Here is an 18,732-nt window from a genome sequence, read left to right on the forward strand (position 1 = left end):
GGGGCAAGGGAGGACCCCTAACTGCTTTAGCAGTGGGACAGTCTGCAAAAAGGTCCTGGTTTTGTTTGTTTGACCTCTGGAATGAGGACATGGGACTTTGGTTGCTGGTCTGCCCACAAGTGAAGCTGTCTGGACCTCAGTGTTCCTATTTGTGAAATGGGCTGATAGCACACATTTTTGAGGTTCGAACAGAAATGAATCTGAAAATGTTACGAAAGGTAATAAAGCAACATAAAAATGTAAGCAATAATTAGTGTTTCGTGCTAATGTTTTCTATCAGCATCAGTACTCCTATGAAGTTATCAGGAGAGGGGTGGGGAGGAGGGGGAGAGGGAGGAGAGGAGAGAAGGCTCTTTTTCCTTTTTTATCCATGAAATCTTTCATAAATGAGATATATGATGACGAAATATATGACTACCCTTCCGTTCAAAAGGAGACCAAGGGATTGGGCACAGTCCCCTAACTGGTTTTCATACAACTGCTCTGGTCACCTGCCCATCTTTATTAGGGAACTTAAAGATGTTAATTTTCTCACTAATAATAATGATCCTGGTTTTGGTTTTTTGTTTTTTTTTTTTTTGACCTGCTGAAACCACTGCCTTCTCTTATCTTTTATTTTAAAATATTTGTTATTTCCTGATGATGAAGGTATTTTCTGCTCATTGTAGAAAACTGGGGGAAATTCAGAAAAAACAAAGAAAATAAAAACCACCCCACAATCCCACCACCCTTTACAGTTTGGTTTGCTCTGCCTTCTGTAAACTCCAAATTATACCACAAATATTTCCTGTTAAAAATTACTCACAAAGGGTTTTTAGTGGCAGCATTGATTTTTTGTGTACAACTTATTTTTCTCCATTATATATTTTTAGAAAGACAGCACTTTAACAAGTGATCTTCAATTTAATAACCAACCTAGCAACCACAGTTCAAGCACAGCTTGAAATATGTGTTAAAAATACAAAGTTAAATCACTAATGATGGTGCTAACCAATTCTAACTCTGAATAAACTTGGGTTTTAGTGCATTCATTTCTAAAGTCTCATTTAATGGATTTAATTAATTATTGAACCATTCTCCTACTGTTAGGGTTTTAGGCTAATTTATTTTTTCCCCCTATTATACATAAAACCAAGATTAGCATCTTTGTGCAAGAATCAGACTCCCAAGAGAAGCATCCTCAAGTGCAAGGGAATGAATGTTTGTAAGTCTTTATATTTATATATATACACACACATATATACACACACACATATTTATATTTATGTTTATATTTATGTTTATATTTATATTTATTTCTGGAACTGTGCCACTTCATCCCTATAGCCTATGTACTTTTCACCTGGTTCCTTTCCTCACAGTACAGATGCTTTCCATCCACTAGGCTGGAGGAGCTGGAAGCTCAATGATGTCATCACGAAGAAGTTTTTTTCCATCTCCATCTTCCAGTCACCTTCAACCCACCACTGGCTTCTCAATATTTGCCAACAATTTCCTGCCTACACATTTTCTTAGACCTCCTTGCCCAGAACTCCCCAGCAAGCCTGGTGGTATGCCGCTGCCTGGACCAGCTGCTGTGGCCAGGATGGGTTCGGCTTAGGCAGGGCCACATGCTCCATTCCGAGAGCACAGTGGAGCTGGCTTTCCCCAGAGTTGCTGGGTGTAAGTCAGCAGTGTGGATACCAAATTAAAACTAGGGTGGTCAGACACCAAGAGGAGGGAGAAGGGATGTCGAGGAGGCAGCGACAAGGTCTGCTACATCCTGGATTGTTATTCTGAATATTCTAGAAAAAAGCCTGCCATTCACATAAAAGTTTTCTCAAAACACACCTTCCAAATGGAATGTCTCTTCAACTTTCTTGGCACTCACCTTTCCAAGCTGCTGAAAAGTCATCACCTCTATGCTGCCAAGAACTGTCCTCCAAACCTGATCCTCTTTTATATATATCAAACACCTAAGTTTACTTAAGTTTACTTATAACCACAGATATTCTAATCTTCCCCGTTATCCTAAGTCATCAACACTGAAACAGTTATCTCACCTTCCTGTACAGCTGTCTGCTTATAACCGGCAGCAGAATGTAACCAGAACATTTATGTAAGCCCAAGTTAGCAAATGCTTCTCAGGCTGCCTTTTTTCAGGGTGCACACGTGTGCCCCTAGGCTTTCTTCAGAGATATGGCGGGTTTGGTCCCAGACCATTAAAATAATTCGAGTCACACGAATTTTTTGGTTTCTCAGTGCATTTAAAAATTCTGTTTAGAGCTTCCTAGGTGGCGCAGTGGTTAAGAATCCACCTGCCAATGCAGGGGACACGGGTTCAATCCCTGCTCCAGGAAGATCCCACATGCTGCAGAGCAACTAAGCCCGTGTGCCACAACTATTGAGCCTATGTGCCGCAACTACTGAAGCCCACGCGCCTAGAGCCTGTGCTCTGCAACAAGAGAAGCCACTGCACTGAGAAGCCTGCACATTACAATGATGAGTAGCCCCCACTTGCTGCAACTAGAGAAAGCCTGTGTGCAACAAGATCCAACACAGCCAATAAATAAATAAATAAATAAATTTATTTAAAAAAAGTTCTGATTACACTATACTGTAGCCTATTAAGTATGCAGCAGCATTGTGTTTAAAAAATTACATACTTATTTTAAAAATATTTTATTGCTAAAAAATGTTAACCATCTGAGCCTTTAGGAGTCGCAATCTTTTTGCTGGTGGAGGGTCTCGCCTGGAGGTCAATGGCTGCTGACTGATTAGGGCGGTGGTTGCTGAAGGTTGGGGAGGCGGTGGCCGTTTCTTAAAATAGGACAGCAGTGAAGGCTGCTGTATCGATTGACTCTTCCTTTCATAAATGACTTCTCTGCAGCCTGCAGTGGTGTTGGATAGCATTTGACCCATAGATCTTTCCAAATTGCAGTCAATCCTCTCAAACCCTGCTGCTGCATAATAGCCAAGATTATGAAATAGTCTGAACCCTCTGTTGTCATTTCAACAAGCTTCACAGCACCTTCACCAGGAGTAGATTCCACCTCAAGAAAACACTTTCTTTGTTCTTCCCTGTTCAAGTTTTATCAGGAGATGCAGCAATTCAGTCCCATCTTCAGGCTCCACTTCTAATTCTAGTTCTCTTGCTATCTCCACCACACCTGCCATGACTTCCTCCACTGGAGTCTTGAACCCCTCAAAGCCATGCATGAGATCTGGAATCAACTTCTTCCAAATTCCTGTCAATGCTGACATTTTTTACCTCGTCTCATAAATCACTAATGTTCTTAATGGTATCTAGAACAGTCAACCCTTTCCAGAAGATTTTCTATTGACTTTGGCCAGGTCCATCAGAGCAATCACTACCTATAGCAGTGATTTTGATGGCAGTCAAAGTCTTATGAAAAATGTATCTCTTAAATAATAAGCTGAAATGACTCCTTGACCCATGGGCTGCAGAATGGATGTCGTGTTAGCAGGTATGAAAACATTAATCTTGTTGTGCATCTCCAGCAGAGCTCCCGGGTGACCTGGTGCCTTGTCAGTGAACAGCAATATTTGGAAAGGATTCTCTTTTTCTGGGCAGTAGGTCTCAACAGTGGGTTTAAAATATGCAGTAAACCATGTTGTAAACAGATGTGCTGTCACCCAGGCTTTGTTGTTTCATCTACGGAGCACAGGCAGCGTGGATTTAGTGTAACCCTTAAAGTCCCTAGGATTTTCAGAATGGTAAATGAGCACTAGACCCAACTTAAAATCACCAGCTGGCTGCTTTAGCCCCTAACAACAGAGTCAGCCTGTCCCTTGAAGCTCTGAAGCCAGGCACTGACTTCTCCTCTCTAGCTATCAAAGTCCTAGGTGGCATCTTCTTACCATATAAGCCTGTTTTGTCTACACTGAAAATCTGTCTAGTGTAGCCACCTTCATGAATTATCTAATCTTCTGCACAACTTGCGGCAGCTTCTACATCAGCACTTGCTGCTTCACCTTGCACTTTCATGTTAAGGAGACAGCTTCTTTCTTTAAACCTCATGAACCAAGCTCTGCCAGCTTCAAACTTCTCCTTGGCAGCTTCCTCGCCTCCCTTAGCCATCATACAATTGAGGAGAGTTAGGACCTGGCTCTAGATTAGGCTTTTTTTGTTTGTTTGTTTGTTTTTTGCTTAAGGGAATGTTGAGGCTGGTTTGATCTTCTTTCTATCCAGACCCCTCAAACTTTCCACATATCAGCAATAAGGCTGTTTTGCTCTCTTATCATTCATTTATTTGCTGGAGTAGCACTTTTAATTTCCTTCAAGAACGTTTCCTTTGCATTCAGAACTTGGTTGTCTGGCACAAGAAGCCTAGCTTTAGCCTTTCTGGGCTTTCGATGTGCTTTCCTCACTAAGCTTAATCATTTCTAACTTACAATTTAAAGCGAGAGATGTGGGACTCTTCCTTTCACTTGAACACTTAGAGGCCACTGCAGGGTTATTCATTGGCCTAATTTCAATATTGTCATGTCCCAGGGAACGGGGAGGCCTGAGGAGAGGGAGAGAGACAGGGAATGGCCCACTGGTGGAGCAGTCAGAACACACATTTATCAACTTTGCCATCTTATACAGGCACGGTGAGTGGTGCCCCAAAACAATGAATAACAGTAACATCAAAGATCACGGATCACCAGAAGAAACATAATGAGAAAGCTTGAGATATTGGGAGAATTACCAAAATGTGACAGAGACACAACATGAAAAAATGCTGCTGGAAAAATGGTGCCAACAGACTTGTTCCACATAGGGTTGACACAAACCTTCAATTTGTAAAAAAACACAGTGTCTGTGAAGTGCAGTAAAGCAAAGCGCGATAAAATGAGGTCTGCCTGTATGCCTGGGTTGGTTTTTTCTGTGAAAATCTCTCTCTTCAATTTAATAATTGTCTAGGGAACAGAAATAGACTTTTAAACTGATTTTCTACCCAGGGCTTCATCTTCGGTTAGTGTTTTAAAATGTCTGTGCTCTACGCAGAGCATATTTTATGTATTTAAAATCTTTTGTGTGCTGATACCCTGATGGGATTTTTCCCATGAAGGGAGTAATTTACAAATGTACAAAAGTTACTGACACTGAACATTCTTGTCTCTAGATCTAATAGTTTTAAAAGACTGGCTAAATATTTACCTTTTGGGTCTATGAGTTGGAAATAGCAATGGAGAGAGATTAAATACCTAAAGCATTTCATCGATTTGCCATGAGTGAGTAAATACATCAAATTAAAAACCCACCCAGCTCTACCAAAGAGAATGTGATGGTTCTGGAAGGGCTGAGAGGTGAGGATGCAGACAGCAGTGTAAGCACACGCTTTACTGTCCCTGTAATAACATTTTTCAACCCCAGAAAGCTATTCCTCTTGTTATGCTGGCTGTGTTGCATGTGGCTTTGCTTTTGTTTTTTTTCCTCTTTCTCGAGAGAAAAATTAAACCCAGTTCAAAACGTATAGCTTTGGCTGAATAACAGAGAATCATTTTGTTGTCTAAAAACACACACTTAAAAATTATTCATGAACAAACTCCGCATTCAAAAGAAGAAACAATAATTTCCTTTCAGCTAAAAATAAATGTTTTTTGGTTTTTTGGTGGTTTTGGGGTGTGAACTTTTAAGGCAACACAAAGCGTCATACTCTTGAAAAGCCACATATAAAGACAGGACACCAAAAGTCCCCCCCACCCCGCACGGACAAAAATGAATCACTGATCTCTTAAAAAAGATCTCTTTGGTGCTACTGGTTCAGGAAAGGTCTATGGTCAGTTGTAGTCTATTTAGAGGATATTTTAACATAGCTTATGAAACCTCTTACCCCAGAAGTTACTTTCTATAAATATGGCCATGATTATGGAAATCACACACACACACACACACACACGCACACACACACACAGAGAACATAAAAGCAGGCTTCTTTCTTTATGACTGTTTCCAGAAACAGACTTCTTAGGTTACAGTTTTTCTGCCTCTTATGGAGACCTGATTGCAATATAAAGTACTTTAAAAATCCATCAGGTAATGATAGAGAATGTAAAAAAAAGCATATATATATATATAAAAAAAGAAAAGAATACGTGTGTGTGTGTATACCGAATCATATATACATAGCCGAATCACTTTGTTGTACACCTGAAACTGACACAACGTTGTAAATCAACTACATTCAATTAAAAAAAATCCACCAGGTACACACAAGGTTAAAATGCTTCTGGGAGTGTGAGAGGGAGAGATGGACAGAGAGGCAGAGAACACAAACCCTGACTAATTATTTCAGCTTTTCTTGCAAAATCAGCAAGTTGGAGGCTGTCCGGGTGATGACTGGAAACGCAGCTCCGGAAAGATCGCAGCCCCGATCGCCTGCAGGCCTGCGTTGCTGAAGCTGAAGCTTCGTGGCCACGTGTGGGACCCAGAGAGGCCTCCCGTGCCCCTCACCCCACCCACTCCCACCCTCCACCCCCACTGCTCCCTCTTGGTGTCCCCTCCCCGCTACCTCTTTGGACCCACAATCCAAGAACATTTTTCACTGTTCCTCTCAAAGGTCTGGGGTGGGTGTCGTTAGACACTGAAGAAATCCCAACTGTCCTTTATAGGGGAAAACAGAGCTTGGCTAAGGAATTACATGAACAGGAAAATCAACACAAACACCACCCAACAGAAAGAAACAGCACTGCCCCATGAGCAGGAGCACACAGGCCACAGGGCCATGTCTACGGGGTGCATGGCGGAACCCTCTCTCTATCACCAACTACACAAATGTTTCTGTGGTTTTTTGTTTTTCAAAAGAGGCTCAGTTTGAAAAATCACCCAAGATACAGTGCTGTACCAGCAAGAGCCATCCTGCCTAAAAACACTTCCTCTAAGTGCACATCTGCCTCCCGATCAGCATCAGCGTTCTTCCCACTGTCTCATAATATCTAATAACAATGTTACAAAAGATTCGGGCTGGAGATCGGAGATCTGGGAACTTTTGGTCCGAAATGTTCCACCAAATATGGTACCGGTGTCTCTGTGGTCAGCAAGATGGTTTTAAGTTACATGGAAGTATTTATCCTTTTAATGGTTATGAGCTCATTTTAATCTGTATTAGAAAAAAAATACTGTAAGCACATCAGCCACTCTGCTCAGAGCACCACTTAAGGCAAGTTCCAAGTGCTTCATTAGATGCTTTCTGTGCCAACCAGCTAGCAGGCGAGAATCATGGACACTGGTGATCCCCAGACTCAGGGAGATGCGTCTCTCCGACCACGCTGGCCTGGGGGCTGCAGACAGCATCTCCTGGTGACATCTCCCCAGGCAGCCCCAAGAGGATGAGGAATTCCCCCCAGCCCCCCAGCCTCAGGCTTCAGCAACAGGTCTCCCTTTTTGAATCAGACACCATGGAACCCTGGATTCTGAAATATTTAATCAAAAAGAATCTGGCATTTTTAAAAGTTAGGTTTACAACCTTGACGCATTCTTAATATTAGCAATTTATCTATTTCTAATACATTGCCTAAGAAAATAAGGTCTATGAAGCCATCAACAAGATATTTAAGAATTCATTATAAGCTACACTGCTACAGCACTTTGCAAATAAGTATTCAGTTTAATTGTGACAAACCACTGTGAGCAAATTTAACTAAGTACATAAAAACATTAGTTAAATACAATTCTCTGGAAATATACATTATACCTACAGCTGTTTTTACAGTGAGAGTTTTCCTTTTTTTCCCTTTTAATTCTCAAAATGGCAAATCACTGTATGGTCCTGGATCTCCAAGCTATAAAACTGAAATATGTGTTTCCAGCGTAGCAGATGGTGACCAGGAAGGCGAAGAACTGGAGAAAACAAAGCATAATAGAAAGGGGGTTTAGGGCACATCCTAATCAGCAAAAGTTATCATTCCACCTCCACTGAAAAATGCACTTACGGCATCCCATGACCCCAAGCTTTCTCATCTAAAACTGCTTCATTGGTTCAATGACCTTCCTTCTGAAACGATTTCAGGCTAGGCTGTTTTCCTCTTTTGGAATCTATCTGGAAAGTCTGTAGTTTTACTCCAATAACCCCAGGGCATTGACGAGGGGCTGAAGATGGTGGAGTACATCTGAGAAAAGCCCGAGTACTTCTAATTCAGTCTAGGTGATTTTAGACCAAGGCTTAACCTCAGACTGTCACCGGCTCAGTTTACACAAACAAGCCGAGTGGGCGGGAGGAAGCCGGGGCCCACGTGGGGTGGGAGTGGAGAGCTGGGAAAACGCCGGGCCTTCTCCTGGGGAAACCACCACCCAGTTCCAGCGGATCCTCCCCGCCCCTTTCTTTTTTAAACTTTTATTGAAGTACAGTTGATTTACAATGCTGTATTAATTTCTGCTATATGGCAAAGTGATTCAGTTATACACATATATACATTCCTTTTCTTATTCTTTTCCGTTATGGTTTATCCCAGGACACTGAATATAGGTCCCTGTGCTGTACGGTAGGACCTTGGTGTTTGTCCATCCTGTATATACTAGTTTGCATCTGTCTAGCTGATTCTTGCTGTGTGCTAACTTGAGCCCAGTGCTGCCACCACCTGTGGTTTTTAATCTCATGTGGACCCATGTTCTTTACCTTTAAATAGAGATTTTGAAATATAAGTCAAGAATACAATGAACGCCCATGTATCACCCATCAGCTTAAACATCATCCTTTTGGCCTTCCTGTCTAACTGCCCGCTCCCCACAGTACTTCTGTTGTGGATGGAATATTTTAAGGCCCATCTCAGAGAAAGTTTTAAAATGTTTTTTAAATTTGAAAAATACACACTTAACGATTAAAAATGCAAACAGTACGGAAGCACATAAATTAAAAAGGAGAACCCCTCATCCCACACTCCTCGTGGTCCATCACAGTCCCCGGAAGGAATCTCTGCTGGGGTCTATCTTCCTAGGCATCCTTAGGGCATAAACAAACATTTCTACTTAAACAGAATCCTAGTGTGCTCATTTTCTGCCTCTCTCTCCCACTGACACTGGAGGCAGCGGAATTATTCTTAGAATCCCTCAAATGTTTTTTCTCCCTCAAATACTTATTTTGTTCCAGCATTTGGCTTCCACTCAAGTGGACTCTTTCAGCCTCTTTGTGCTCCAGGCCATCAGGAGGCCCCACGATGCTCAAACCAGGAAGTCCATTGCCAAGGTCTCCCTCCCGCAGGTGATGCTTTTCCCTGCTGGTAACTCTGTCCTCCTGGCTCTGATCCGCAGCGGCCTCAGGGAGGGAGGAGGAGACCGTGGGGATGAGAACGCTCACTCACCGACGAGGCTGCCCAGCTGTTGAAGTTGTGACTCTCCCTCTCCGGGGAGACGGAAGACGCGTCCACAATAGCGGCCGAGAGGTACAGGAGGAAGGCACTCCCATTAAAGCACAGACCCTGGGAGACAGAGGAGTGGAGTGCTTAGGGAGCCTGATAAGGCCTGGGCACCCCTGGACCTCAGAAGCGGCCAGAACCACACCCCGGCTATGGCAAGGGGCCCATCTGGACTCGTGAGGGGACAGGGGACAAGGGCGATGAGAAGGCAGCTCCTCGGGGGTGTATCTGGTGCATGCTGCTTCCTCGACTCACAAACGCTTGGGAGTTGCAAAGGGGTGCCTTGGTCGGAACAGTAAATAAAGTATCTCAACCAGAAGGCAGACACGTCTGACCTTTAGCATCTGCCAGCAGCAAATAAAGTTTTCAAAATTTGTCTGTAAACATCTGAAAACTGGGGGAGTTTACACAGAAATCCAGATTTCTGGATTCTCTTAGGAAGGGAAAAAACAAACAAACAAACAAACAAAAACCAACAACAAAAGAAGATCTAGCAATCCTGGGAGCACATTTCCAGCTTATTTCTCTGTGAAGAATATTCTGCGGTTAAGTCAGTGTGTCTGGGTGGCAAGGATTCAATACTCTGAGTTTACACCCACTTGCGTGACCATCTGGCCTCTTCACACGTGTGAGTGTGCAACCCTGACAGGCAGGGGTCTCCTGACTGCTGGCTGGCGTTCTAATTACTACTCAGGCAGAAGAGCATCTGGAATAGGATGATATCAGAGAAAACTGCTGGATGGAAGCTGAGAGACATGGGCCCAGCTGGGTGTGAATCTGCGCAAAGTCAGGAGGCTCCAAATCTCAGTTTCCTTACCTATAAAATGGGGACACACCTCATGATGATAAATTCTGAAAATGCACATCAGAGCATTTTAAAACCAGTGAGTTTCAGAAGGGAGCAGTGTTAAATGAGGAAAAAACATAACATTAAAGGCAATGTTTTAAGTTTTTAACGTAACAAATCAATGAAAGAGGCTTAGGCTTGGAGGAGAGACAGACTAATAGATGCTCTAGGCTGGAGGTCAGCAAAGAACCTTAACCAGCAGTCAGGAGACCAAGACTTCGAGTCCCTTCAGAACTGTCACAAAATAGCTAAAACTACGGAAGTGACTTTGACACTGGCTAATTGAGGCTGGAGGGTCTTGAGACACATGCTAGAAAAACGGATGTTTAAGGAGATCCTGGTGAGGTCTCAGATGGAAACGAGGAATACGTTATTGGAAACTGGAGGAAAGGTGATCCTTGTTATAAAGTGGCAAAGAACTTGTCTGCAAGGTGTTCTAGTGTTTTGTGGAAGGGAGAACTTCAAGCAATGACACTGAACATTTAGCTGAGGAGATTTTTAGGCAAAGTGCTGAAGGAGTGGCCTGGTTTCCCCGACAGCTTGTAGGAAAATGCAAAAGGAGAGAGATGAATTGAAGAAGGAATCGCTAAGCAAAAAAGAACCAGAACTGGGACTTCCCTGCTGGTCCAGTGGTTAAGATTCTGCGCTTCCAATGCGGAGGGCATGGGTTTGATCCCTGGTCAGGGAACTAAGATCCCACATACCATGCAGTGCAGCCAAAGTTAAAAAAAAGAACCAGAACTTGAAGGTTTGGAAAATTCTCAGCTCAGCCATATTGCAAAAAATGAGAAAGCTCCTTCAGAAGAGAACACTCAGGGTGTAGCTGAGGAGCCTTCTGATAAAGAGATCACAAGGACAAACCACAGATCTAACAGACAATCTCAGCAGAAGCCAGGAATAGGTAAGGGATTATAGTGATATCAGTAGAAACACTGCCAGTGCGAACTGAAGGGGATGCAAATGGGCCACAAGGAAAGAGGCTGTTGAACTTCTTGGATTCTATGGGACAGAACCACAGAACTATTTGACTGAGAAACAGCTTTATCTTTCACGAAAAGAATGAATCACCCGAAGGCGATTCAGAGATCACCAGGGCTGCCACTCCCATGGAGGGCCCAGTGGGCAGGCTGGTTCCTCCTCAGTTTCAAAGGGTGGGGTTTCTGTGAGCCAGGATGTCCCCACCCTGTGCCCCAGGGGCAGGGCCACCCTGCAGAGACACCGGGGTGACAATGCTACCCCAATGGACCTGGAAGACAGAGCACTGAACCAAAAAGCATCGTTCTGGAGACTTAAGATCAGATGGAATTTGCCTTGTAACTTTTAGGCTTGCTGGGGACCTGTCACCCCTTCCCTCTTTTCTATTTCTCCCTTTGGAAATGGAAATGTCTACCCTGTACCTGTTCCACCGCTGTGTTTTGGAAGCACTCAACTTGTCTGGTTTCACAGGTTCATAGCTGGAGAGGAATTCTGCCTTGGGATGAACTGTACCTCAAGCCCCATCCATATCTGACATAGATGATAGTTAAAGGAGACTTTGGATCTAGACTTTCGTTGATGCTGGAATGAGTCTGGGTGATGTTGAGACGGAACGAACCTATTTGCACGTGAGATGGGCATGATTTGGGGGGTGGGCAGAATATCACGGACTGAATGCGTCTCCTCAGATTCATACGCTGAAGCCCTGACCCTCAACGTGACAGTATTTGGATACAGGGCCTTTGAGGTAATTAGGGTCAGAGGAGGTCACGAGGGTGGGGTCCCCCGGAGAGGGTTAGCACCTGTCTAAGAAGAGACGAAAGGGAACTCACATCCTCTCTTTCTCTCTCTGCCATGTGAGGACACGGCCAGATCAGCAGGCATCTGGAAGCCAGGAGCAGAGCTTTCACCAGAAACCACCTAGACTGACACCTTCTCTTGGACTCCTAGCCTCTAGAACTGCGAGAAATTTCTGTCATGGAAGCTACCCGTCTAGGGTATCCTGTCTTGGTGCCCAAGCAGACCAAGACAGCTTCTGTAATCTGCACATCTTCTGATCTATTCCACCCCGCTCCCGCCCCCAAACCTGTGCATCTCCCTTTGTAATCCTGCATCCACCATGGAGTCAGGAGAAGAATCCCGTCCCTCTTGACTACTGCTGCTCCCAAATGTGAGGACACCTAGTTGCTCTGTCTGTGACTTTTATTTTCCACTGTAACTCTTTGCCTCTCAACATCAAAGAACCCTGGTGCATAAAGGGTTAAAGCCACAGCTCCAGGAGGGGTTTGAAGGATGGAAGAGTTGCAGAGGCAGTGCCCTGACACACCTGTTCTTAGGTGACACTGTTTACTGGGAATGGATAAAACAAGAGTGTACACAGAGAACAGAGCTTCTCTTTATTCAGTCTTCTGAGGACTGGTTTGCTGCTCTGCCTAAAAGGAATGCCTGGACCCTCCAACATGCCGTTTCATACTCAGGTGTAAAACACCTGTGCTGGGTACTCTCTGGCTCTGCCCTCTGCTTTGCTGGCAGAGAGCCAACCCCAAATTGATTGGAGAAGGACTACATTCCATCCTAGCTAATGGGCAACGGACAGGAAGAACACCCATGGGCTCCTTACCACCGTGGTCCAGGGCACCTGGGGAATCCTGGTGTAGGTCATCGTTATGTAGATGATGAGGAAGAAGACAGTGAGGACCCAGTAAAACACAGCTACAAACATGACCCAGCCGAACGCAGGGACCCGGAAGTACTCAGTTCCAGCAATAAGTGTCCACACCAGCAGTCCCAGAACCTGTAAAACAGGAGAGGCGGTGGGAGAGAAAAGGGAGGTGGAAGAGAAAATAAAGGAGGAGGAAGTGGGGACAACAACAAAAAAAATTATACAAAGTGTCAATTACAATTTCCACCCTTGTATACCCGTACAGGTAACAAACGTGATCCCGCCCCAAGCTCACATTCTTGCAAATGTCAGGAAAGCAAAATGAATGAACAGAACAGGCCGGCCAGAGACCATGGCAAACAAGAAACCCACGCCTTGTTTCAGGGGGCAATGTCTGCCCAGCTCCGGCCAACTGTGGGCTGGTTTTCTCCATCTTTCTCCCACCCCCACCCCCACCCCCGGAGAACACAGAAACTCAAGTTTGTACATGAAAATCTTTGCTTTTTAAATGTCAGCACTACCAAAGAGAGGCAAAACAACACGCATCCGTGGCTGGCATCTGCTCCCGACACTTGTCAAGGAACAAGATACCAGTCATGCATCTATTCCAGCAACGGTCACCTGACATGGCCGCTGCTGCAGAGCAAGACCAGCCCGAAGCCGCACCGCCACCACTGGCTGAAGGAAGGATGCTGATCTACACTGTGGGCGTCTCCGGTCCTCAAGGAGGGAGGCCACATCGAGGTGCGTGTCTCCCATCCCAGCACCTTCCAGGACCCAGGAGGACTTTATTCCTAGGTCATAGGAAAGTTGGCATCTAAACCCTATTCCCTGGAGGCAGCATTGGGCGTCTGGGACGGGCTCTGGCAGCAGATCTGGCTGCTATGTGACTCGGGGCAAGCGATATCTTTCCTGTCTCAGCTCTTTCCGTGGGATGCGGGACAGGACATGAACGTGACTCGGATCACAAAGCTGGTCATTCGGCGTTGACACCTGAGCACCTGCCACAGGCCAGGCTTCCTGCTCCGCGGGCCCCGAGGACAGAACAGGGCAGAACCCGCTCAGACCTGCGCGTGTGCGACTTAAGAGTCTCACGGGGGGTAACATCTGAATAGCTACAGTTGTGAAAATGCCATGAAGGAAATAAAGGGCATGACAAGGGTCTCTAACAGGGGGCTGTGACCTTTTGGGCAGGAACAGCAAGTGCCAGAGGGGGCTGTGCTGAGGAGGAGCCTGAAGACCCCCTGGGAGCTAGTAAGACGGGCAGGAGACGCCGCTCCAGGCAGAGAGCACGGCGCGGGCAGAGGGCTGCGGGGGGAGGGCCTTCTAGAACCCGTGGGAGAGTGGAGGACATCAGGAGATGGGTGAAAGATGTAAGAAGGCCTGGGGAGGGTCAGATCGCGTGGGCCCAGGACGCCTAAGGATTCTGTACTTTATCCTAAGAGCTGTGGGAGGGCTCTGAGCAAGACAGAGATAAGATCAGACTAAGTTTCTGCAAGATGGCTCTGGCTGCCTGGTGAGAACAGGCACGTGGAGTGCGGTGGGGGGGTGCAGTGGGGAGACAGTTCCGAGAGTGCCGTAATAATCCAAGTGGAAGAAGATGATGCGTTCAAGGCCAAGATGATGGTGAATGTGGGGACGTGCGCGATTCAAGGCCAACTGCAGAAGGAGACGGGACGGTCACAGATTTGATAGATTAGGTCAGGAGAAAGTGGAAGTACCCCCCGTTTCTGGAAAGACTCCCCAGTGGACTAGGGTGTCACTTCCTCGGCTGGAAAGATGAGAAAGGAACAGATTAAAAGGCTGACCTGGGCTCAGTTTACAACCTATCCAGTCTAGGGGAGCCAGGGACCTCGGGACGGGGTTAGAAGTGCACAGTCCAGGGGGAAGGGTTCAGGCCCCTCTTTAGGAAGGACGACTTCTTGTGAAGATCACTAAGCCCTCTGACAGGTTTCCAGGGGACCTTTTAAACTGTTCGAGAGAAGCCTGGCTACCTGGCAAGGGTCTGGATGTCTGTGTTGGGGCACAGGCAACAGAGTCTAAATCTGCTGCTTCCCCTCCTTAGAGCTGAAAGTTGATGTTCTTTTATCTGCTTGATGTCGTATATAAATTACAAAGAAACATTTAATGGAGATGTATTTTTGTGTTTACATCTGTGGCAATGGAATTTATTGGAAGCGAACAAGCACAGAACAGGCTAAATTCCCAGAAAGTGCCAAGCCTCAACACCCATGGGGTTTTGGTCCAGAATTTATCACAACTGACAGATAATCTACACACACAGGTGTGCTATTCTGTTGGATCAGTAAGACAGTAACACGTCATCCAGCACCGCAGGGTCTGAAACAACATCAAGGGCATCTTGATTCAAACTGAAGGGGTCAGAAAGGCCCTCTGTTGATTCACACAGGAAATAACCACAGGAAGAGCCAGTGCATGTGGGGCAGTTGTCTCTCCAGGAGTGTGCAAGGGTTTAAGAGTTGCCAATATAAGCTTGTGTTCAGCTAAACAGGCTCAGCTAACAGCTCTTGGCTCTGAATGAGAAAATGTTTTTCATTATTAAAGCAAGTGGAGTCCACTGTCCAGAGATGTTCTGTTTAATGTGTTAGCAGTGGTTATCGTTTACACAAGGGATAATATCACTAACTGAGCTCTCTCTCAAAAAACCGGAATCCTTGCCCCAAGATCTTACCAGCAAACACAGGAAAAGAACTGTCAAGAAAAGAATTACTCTACCCAAGTGAATTTCCTAGGTAACTGAAATATATCCAGAAGTAAACTTTTTGTCTCTCACTGTAACCAATACTGAGGAAAAACACTCTACAAAAAAGTTACTCAGCTGCTACTTTGTGTGTGTGTGTGTTTAAGACAAACTACTCTTTATTTGCTTAGACTACAAAAATACTGTTTGTTTCTTTTTCACTAATAGGCATTAATTTTCGCCAACACTTTTTGTCCAACCGTAAATCTAAGACAAAAAAGTTTTCGCAAGTGATAAATGTAGGTAAAAATAAGCACAGCACTATATAAACTATATATAAAATATACAAAGAAGTTACAACCCGCATCCACCAGCTGTAAATACTCAAGAAAAACCAATACAAAAATTTTATATCCACCCTTCCTAACTTCTTTGCTTGCATTTATAACTGCTGCCTGCAAATCCTTTTCTTTCTCCTTTAAAAATATGAACCGCTCAGTACGTGGTGCCTACAACTTGCTGCCTTCAGTCAGCCATGCCACAGAGGATGTCGTTCCAGATCAATGTCTACTTTAACAGCTGCCCGGTTTTCCGTAATTCACGTAACCAGTGCCCTATGGAGAAAAATTTATGCTGTCTCCTCTACGTTTAGTACAAAAAAAATGCCCAGGGAACATTCTTATATAATGTATACCTTTGCGAACCTGAATTCCAGGATAGACTCCCAGAAGTGGAATTTCTACAATGTTTTACACTTTAAAGGTACTGTCAAATTACTCATCAAAAACCTTGTGCTAATTTGTCCTCTCATCAGAGTATGCCTGCTCTTCCCTTCCAACCTCATTAAATGCCCAGATTTTAAATGATTAAAAACCTGACTTAAAAAAAAAAGAGAAAGATCTCATGTTTTGCCCTTCACTGCTTGACTGAAGTACAGCACAAAGAAAAGTGTACGAATCCTAAGTGTACACCTCAATGAATTTTCACAAACTGGACCAACTTGTGTCACCAGCAACCACTTCAAGAAACAGAACATGATCAGCGCCTGGCGGGGGAGGGAGGCTCCATCACACTTGGTTACTCCCTCCCTCCTCCTGGTTTCCGTCATCCTTGTTTGGAACTTCATAGACATGGAATCCTATCGTCCATACTCCCATGTTTGATTTCTCTCACTCAACACTGAGTTTCATCCATGACACTGAACGTCATTTGTTCACTCTCGGATGCACAGAAATGGTTCTCAAAAGTCAGAATCAACTGAAGGGCTCGTTAACCCACAGGCGGATGGGCTCTCCCAGAGTCTGTGATTAGTAGTAGGTCTTGGAAGGGATCTGAGAATCTGCATTTCTAAGTTCCCAGGTGATGCTGTTGGTTCAGGGACCACACACTAAGAAGCACTGATGTACAGTATCCTTGTTGTTTATTTTAGTTTCCATTTTCCTGATCAATCGTGAGGGTGGAAGAGCATCTTTGCAAATGCTTATTAGCCACTTCTAGTTCCGATTTATTGATGTCTTTAAAAAATGGTACTCGTGAAAATGACTGTACTACCCAAAGCAATTTACAGATTCAATGCAATCCCGATCAAATTACCAATGGCATTTTTCACAGAACTAGAGCACGAAATCTTACGATTTGTATGGAAACGCAAAAGACCCCGAATAGCCAAAGCAATCTTCAGAAGGAAAAATGGAGTTGGTGGAATCAGGCTTCCTGACTTCAAACTATACTACAAGGCCATAGTGATCAAGACAGTATGGTACTGGCACAAAAACAGAAAGGAAGATCAATGGAATAGAATAGAGAACTCAGAAGTAAACCCAAACACATATGGGCACCTTATCTTTGACAAAGGAGGCACGAGTATACAATGGAAAAAAGACAGCCTCTTCAATAAGTGGTGCTGGGAAAATTGGACAGCAACATGTAAAAGAACGAAATTAGAACACTTCCTAACACCATACACAAAAATAAACTCAAAATGGATTAAAGACACTATAAAACTCCTAGAGGAAAACATAGGCAGAACACTCTATGACATCCATCAAAGCAAGATCCTTTTGGACCCACCTCCTAGAATCATGGAAATAAAATCAAGAATAAACAAATGGGACCTCATGAAACTTAAAAGCTTTTGCACAATGAAAGAAACCATAAACAAGACTAGAAGGCAACCCTCAGAATGGGAAAAAATAATTGCCTATGAAACAACGGACAAAGGATTAACCTCCAAAATGTACAAACAGCTCAAGAAGCTTAATACCAAAAAAGCAAATAACCCAATCCACAAATGAGCAGAAGACCTAAATAGACATTTCTCCAAAGAAGACATACAGATGGCCAACAAACACATGAAAAAATGCTCAACATCACTCATCATCAGAGAAATGCAAGTCAAAGCCACAATGAGGTATCACCTCACACCGATCAGAATGGCCATCATCACAAAATCTGGAAACCACAAATGCTGGAGAGGGTGTGGAGAAAAGGGAACTCTCCTGCACTGTTGGTGGGAATGTAAGTTGGTACAGCCACTATGGAAAACAATTTGGAGGTTCCTTAAAAAACTGCAAATAGAACTTCCATATGATCCAGTAATCCCACTACTGGGCATATACCCAAAGAAAACCATAATCCCAAAAGAAACTTGTACCATAATGTTTATTGCAGCACTCTTTACAATAGCCAGGACATGGAAGCAACCGAAATGCCCATCAACAAATGAATGGATAAAGAAGATGTGGCATATATACACAATGGAATATTACTCAGCTATAAAAAGGGATGAGATGGAGCTATATGTAATGAGGTAGATAGAACTACAGTCTGTCATACAGAGTCAAGTAAGTCAGAAAGAGAAGGACAAATATTGTATGCTAACTCACACATACGGAATCTAAAAATGGTACTGATGAACTCAGTGACAAGAACAAGGACGCAGATACAGAGAATGGACTGGAGAACTCGAGGTATGGGAGGGGCGGGGGGTGAAGGGGAAACAGACGAAGCGAGAGAGTAGCACAGACATATATATACTACCAACTGTAAAATAGATAGTCAGTGGGAAGTTGTTGTATAACAAAGGGAGTTCAACTCGAGGATGGAAGATGCCTTAGAGGACTGGGACAGGGAGGGTGGGGGGGACTCGAGGTGGGGGGGAGTCAAGGAAGGGAGGGAATATGGGGATATGTGTATAAAAACAGATGA

The 18,732-nt window shown here is 44.3% G+C and overlaps 1 protein-coding gene across 1 annotated transcript in view; it reads right to left on the bottom strand.

Moving 5' to 3' along the window:
* Positions 1-7,578: 7,578 nt before the first annotated feature.
* CMTM8 (CKLF like MARVEL transmembrane domain containing 8) overlaps positions 7,579-18,732 on the bottom strand; it is a 106,164-nt gene continuing 95,010 nt past the window's right edge. The window contains exons 2-4 of the mRNA XM_057706720.1: positions 12,783-12,956; positions 9,286-9,402; positions 7,579-7,828 (exon numbers count right to left, since the gene is read on the bottom strand). Of these exons, the coding sequence (XP_057562703.1) occupies positions 7,745-7,828; positions 9,286-9,402; positions 12,783-12,956 (375 nt within the window). The 3' untranslated portion in view covers positions 7,579-7,744. The remainder of the gene's footprint in view (positions 7,829-9,285; positions 9,403-12,782; positions 12,957-18,732) is intronic.

Source organism: Hippopotamus amphibius, chromosome 13, assembly GCF_030028045.1.
Source record: "Hippopotamus amphibius kiboko isolate mHipAmp2 chromosome 13, mHipAmp2.hap2, whole genome shotgun sequence".
Lineage (NCBI taxonomy): Eukaryota > Metazoa > Chordata > Mammalia > Artiodactyla > Hippopotamidae > Hippopotamus > Hippopotamus amphibius.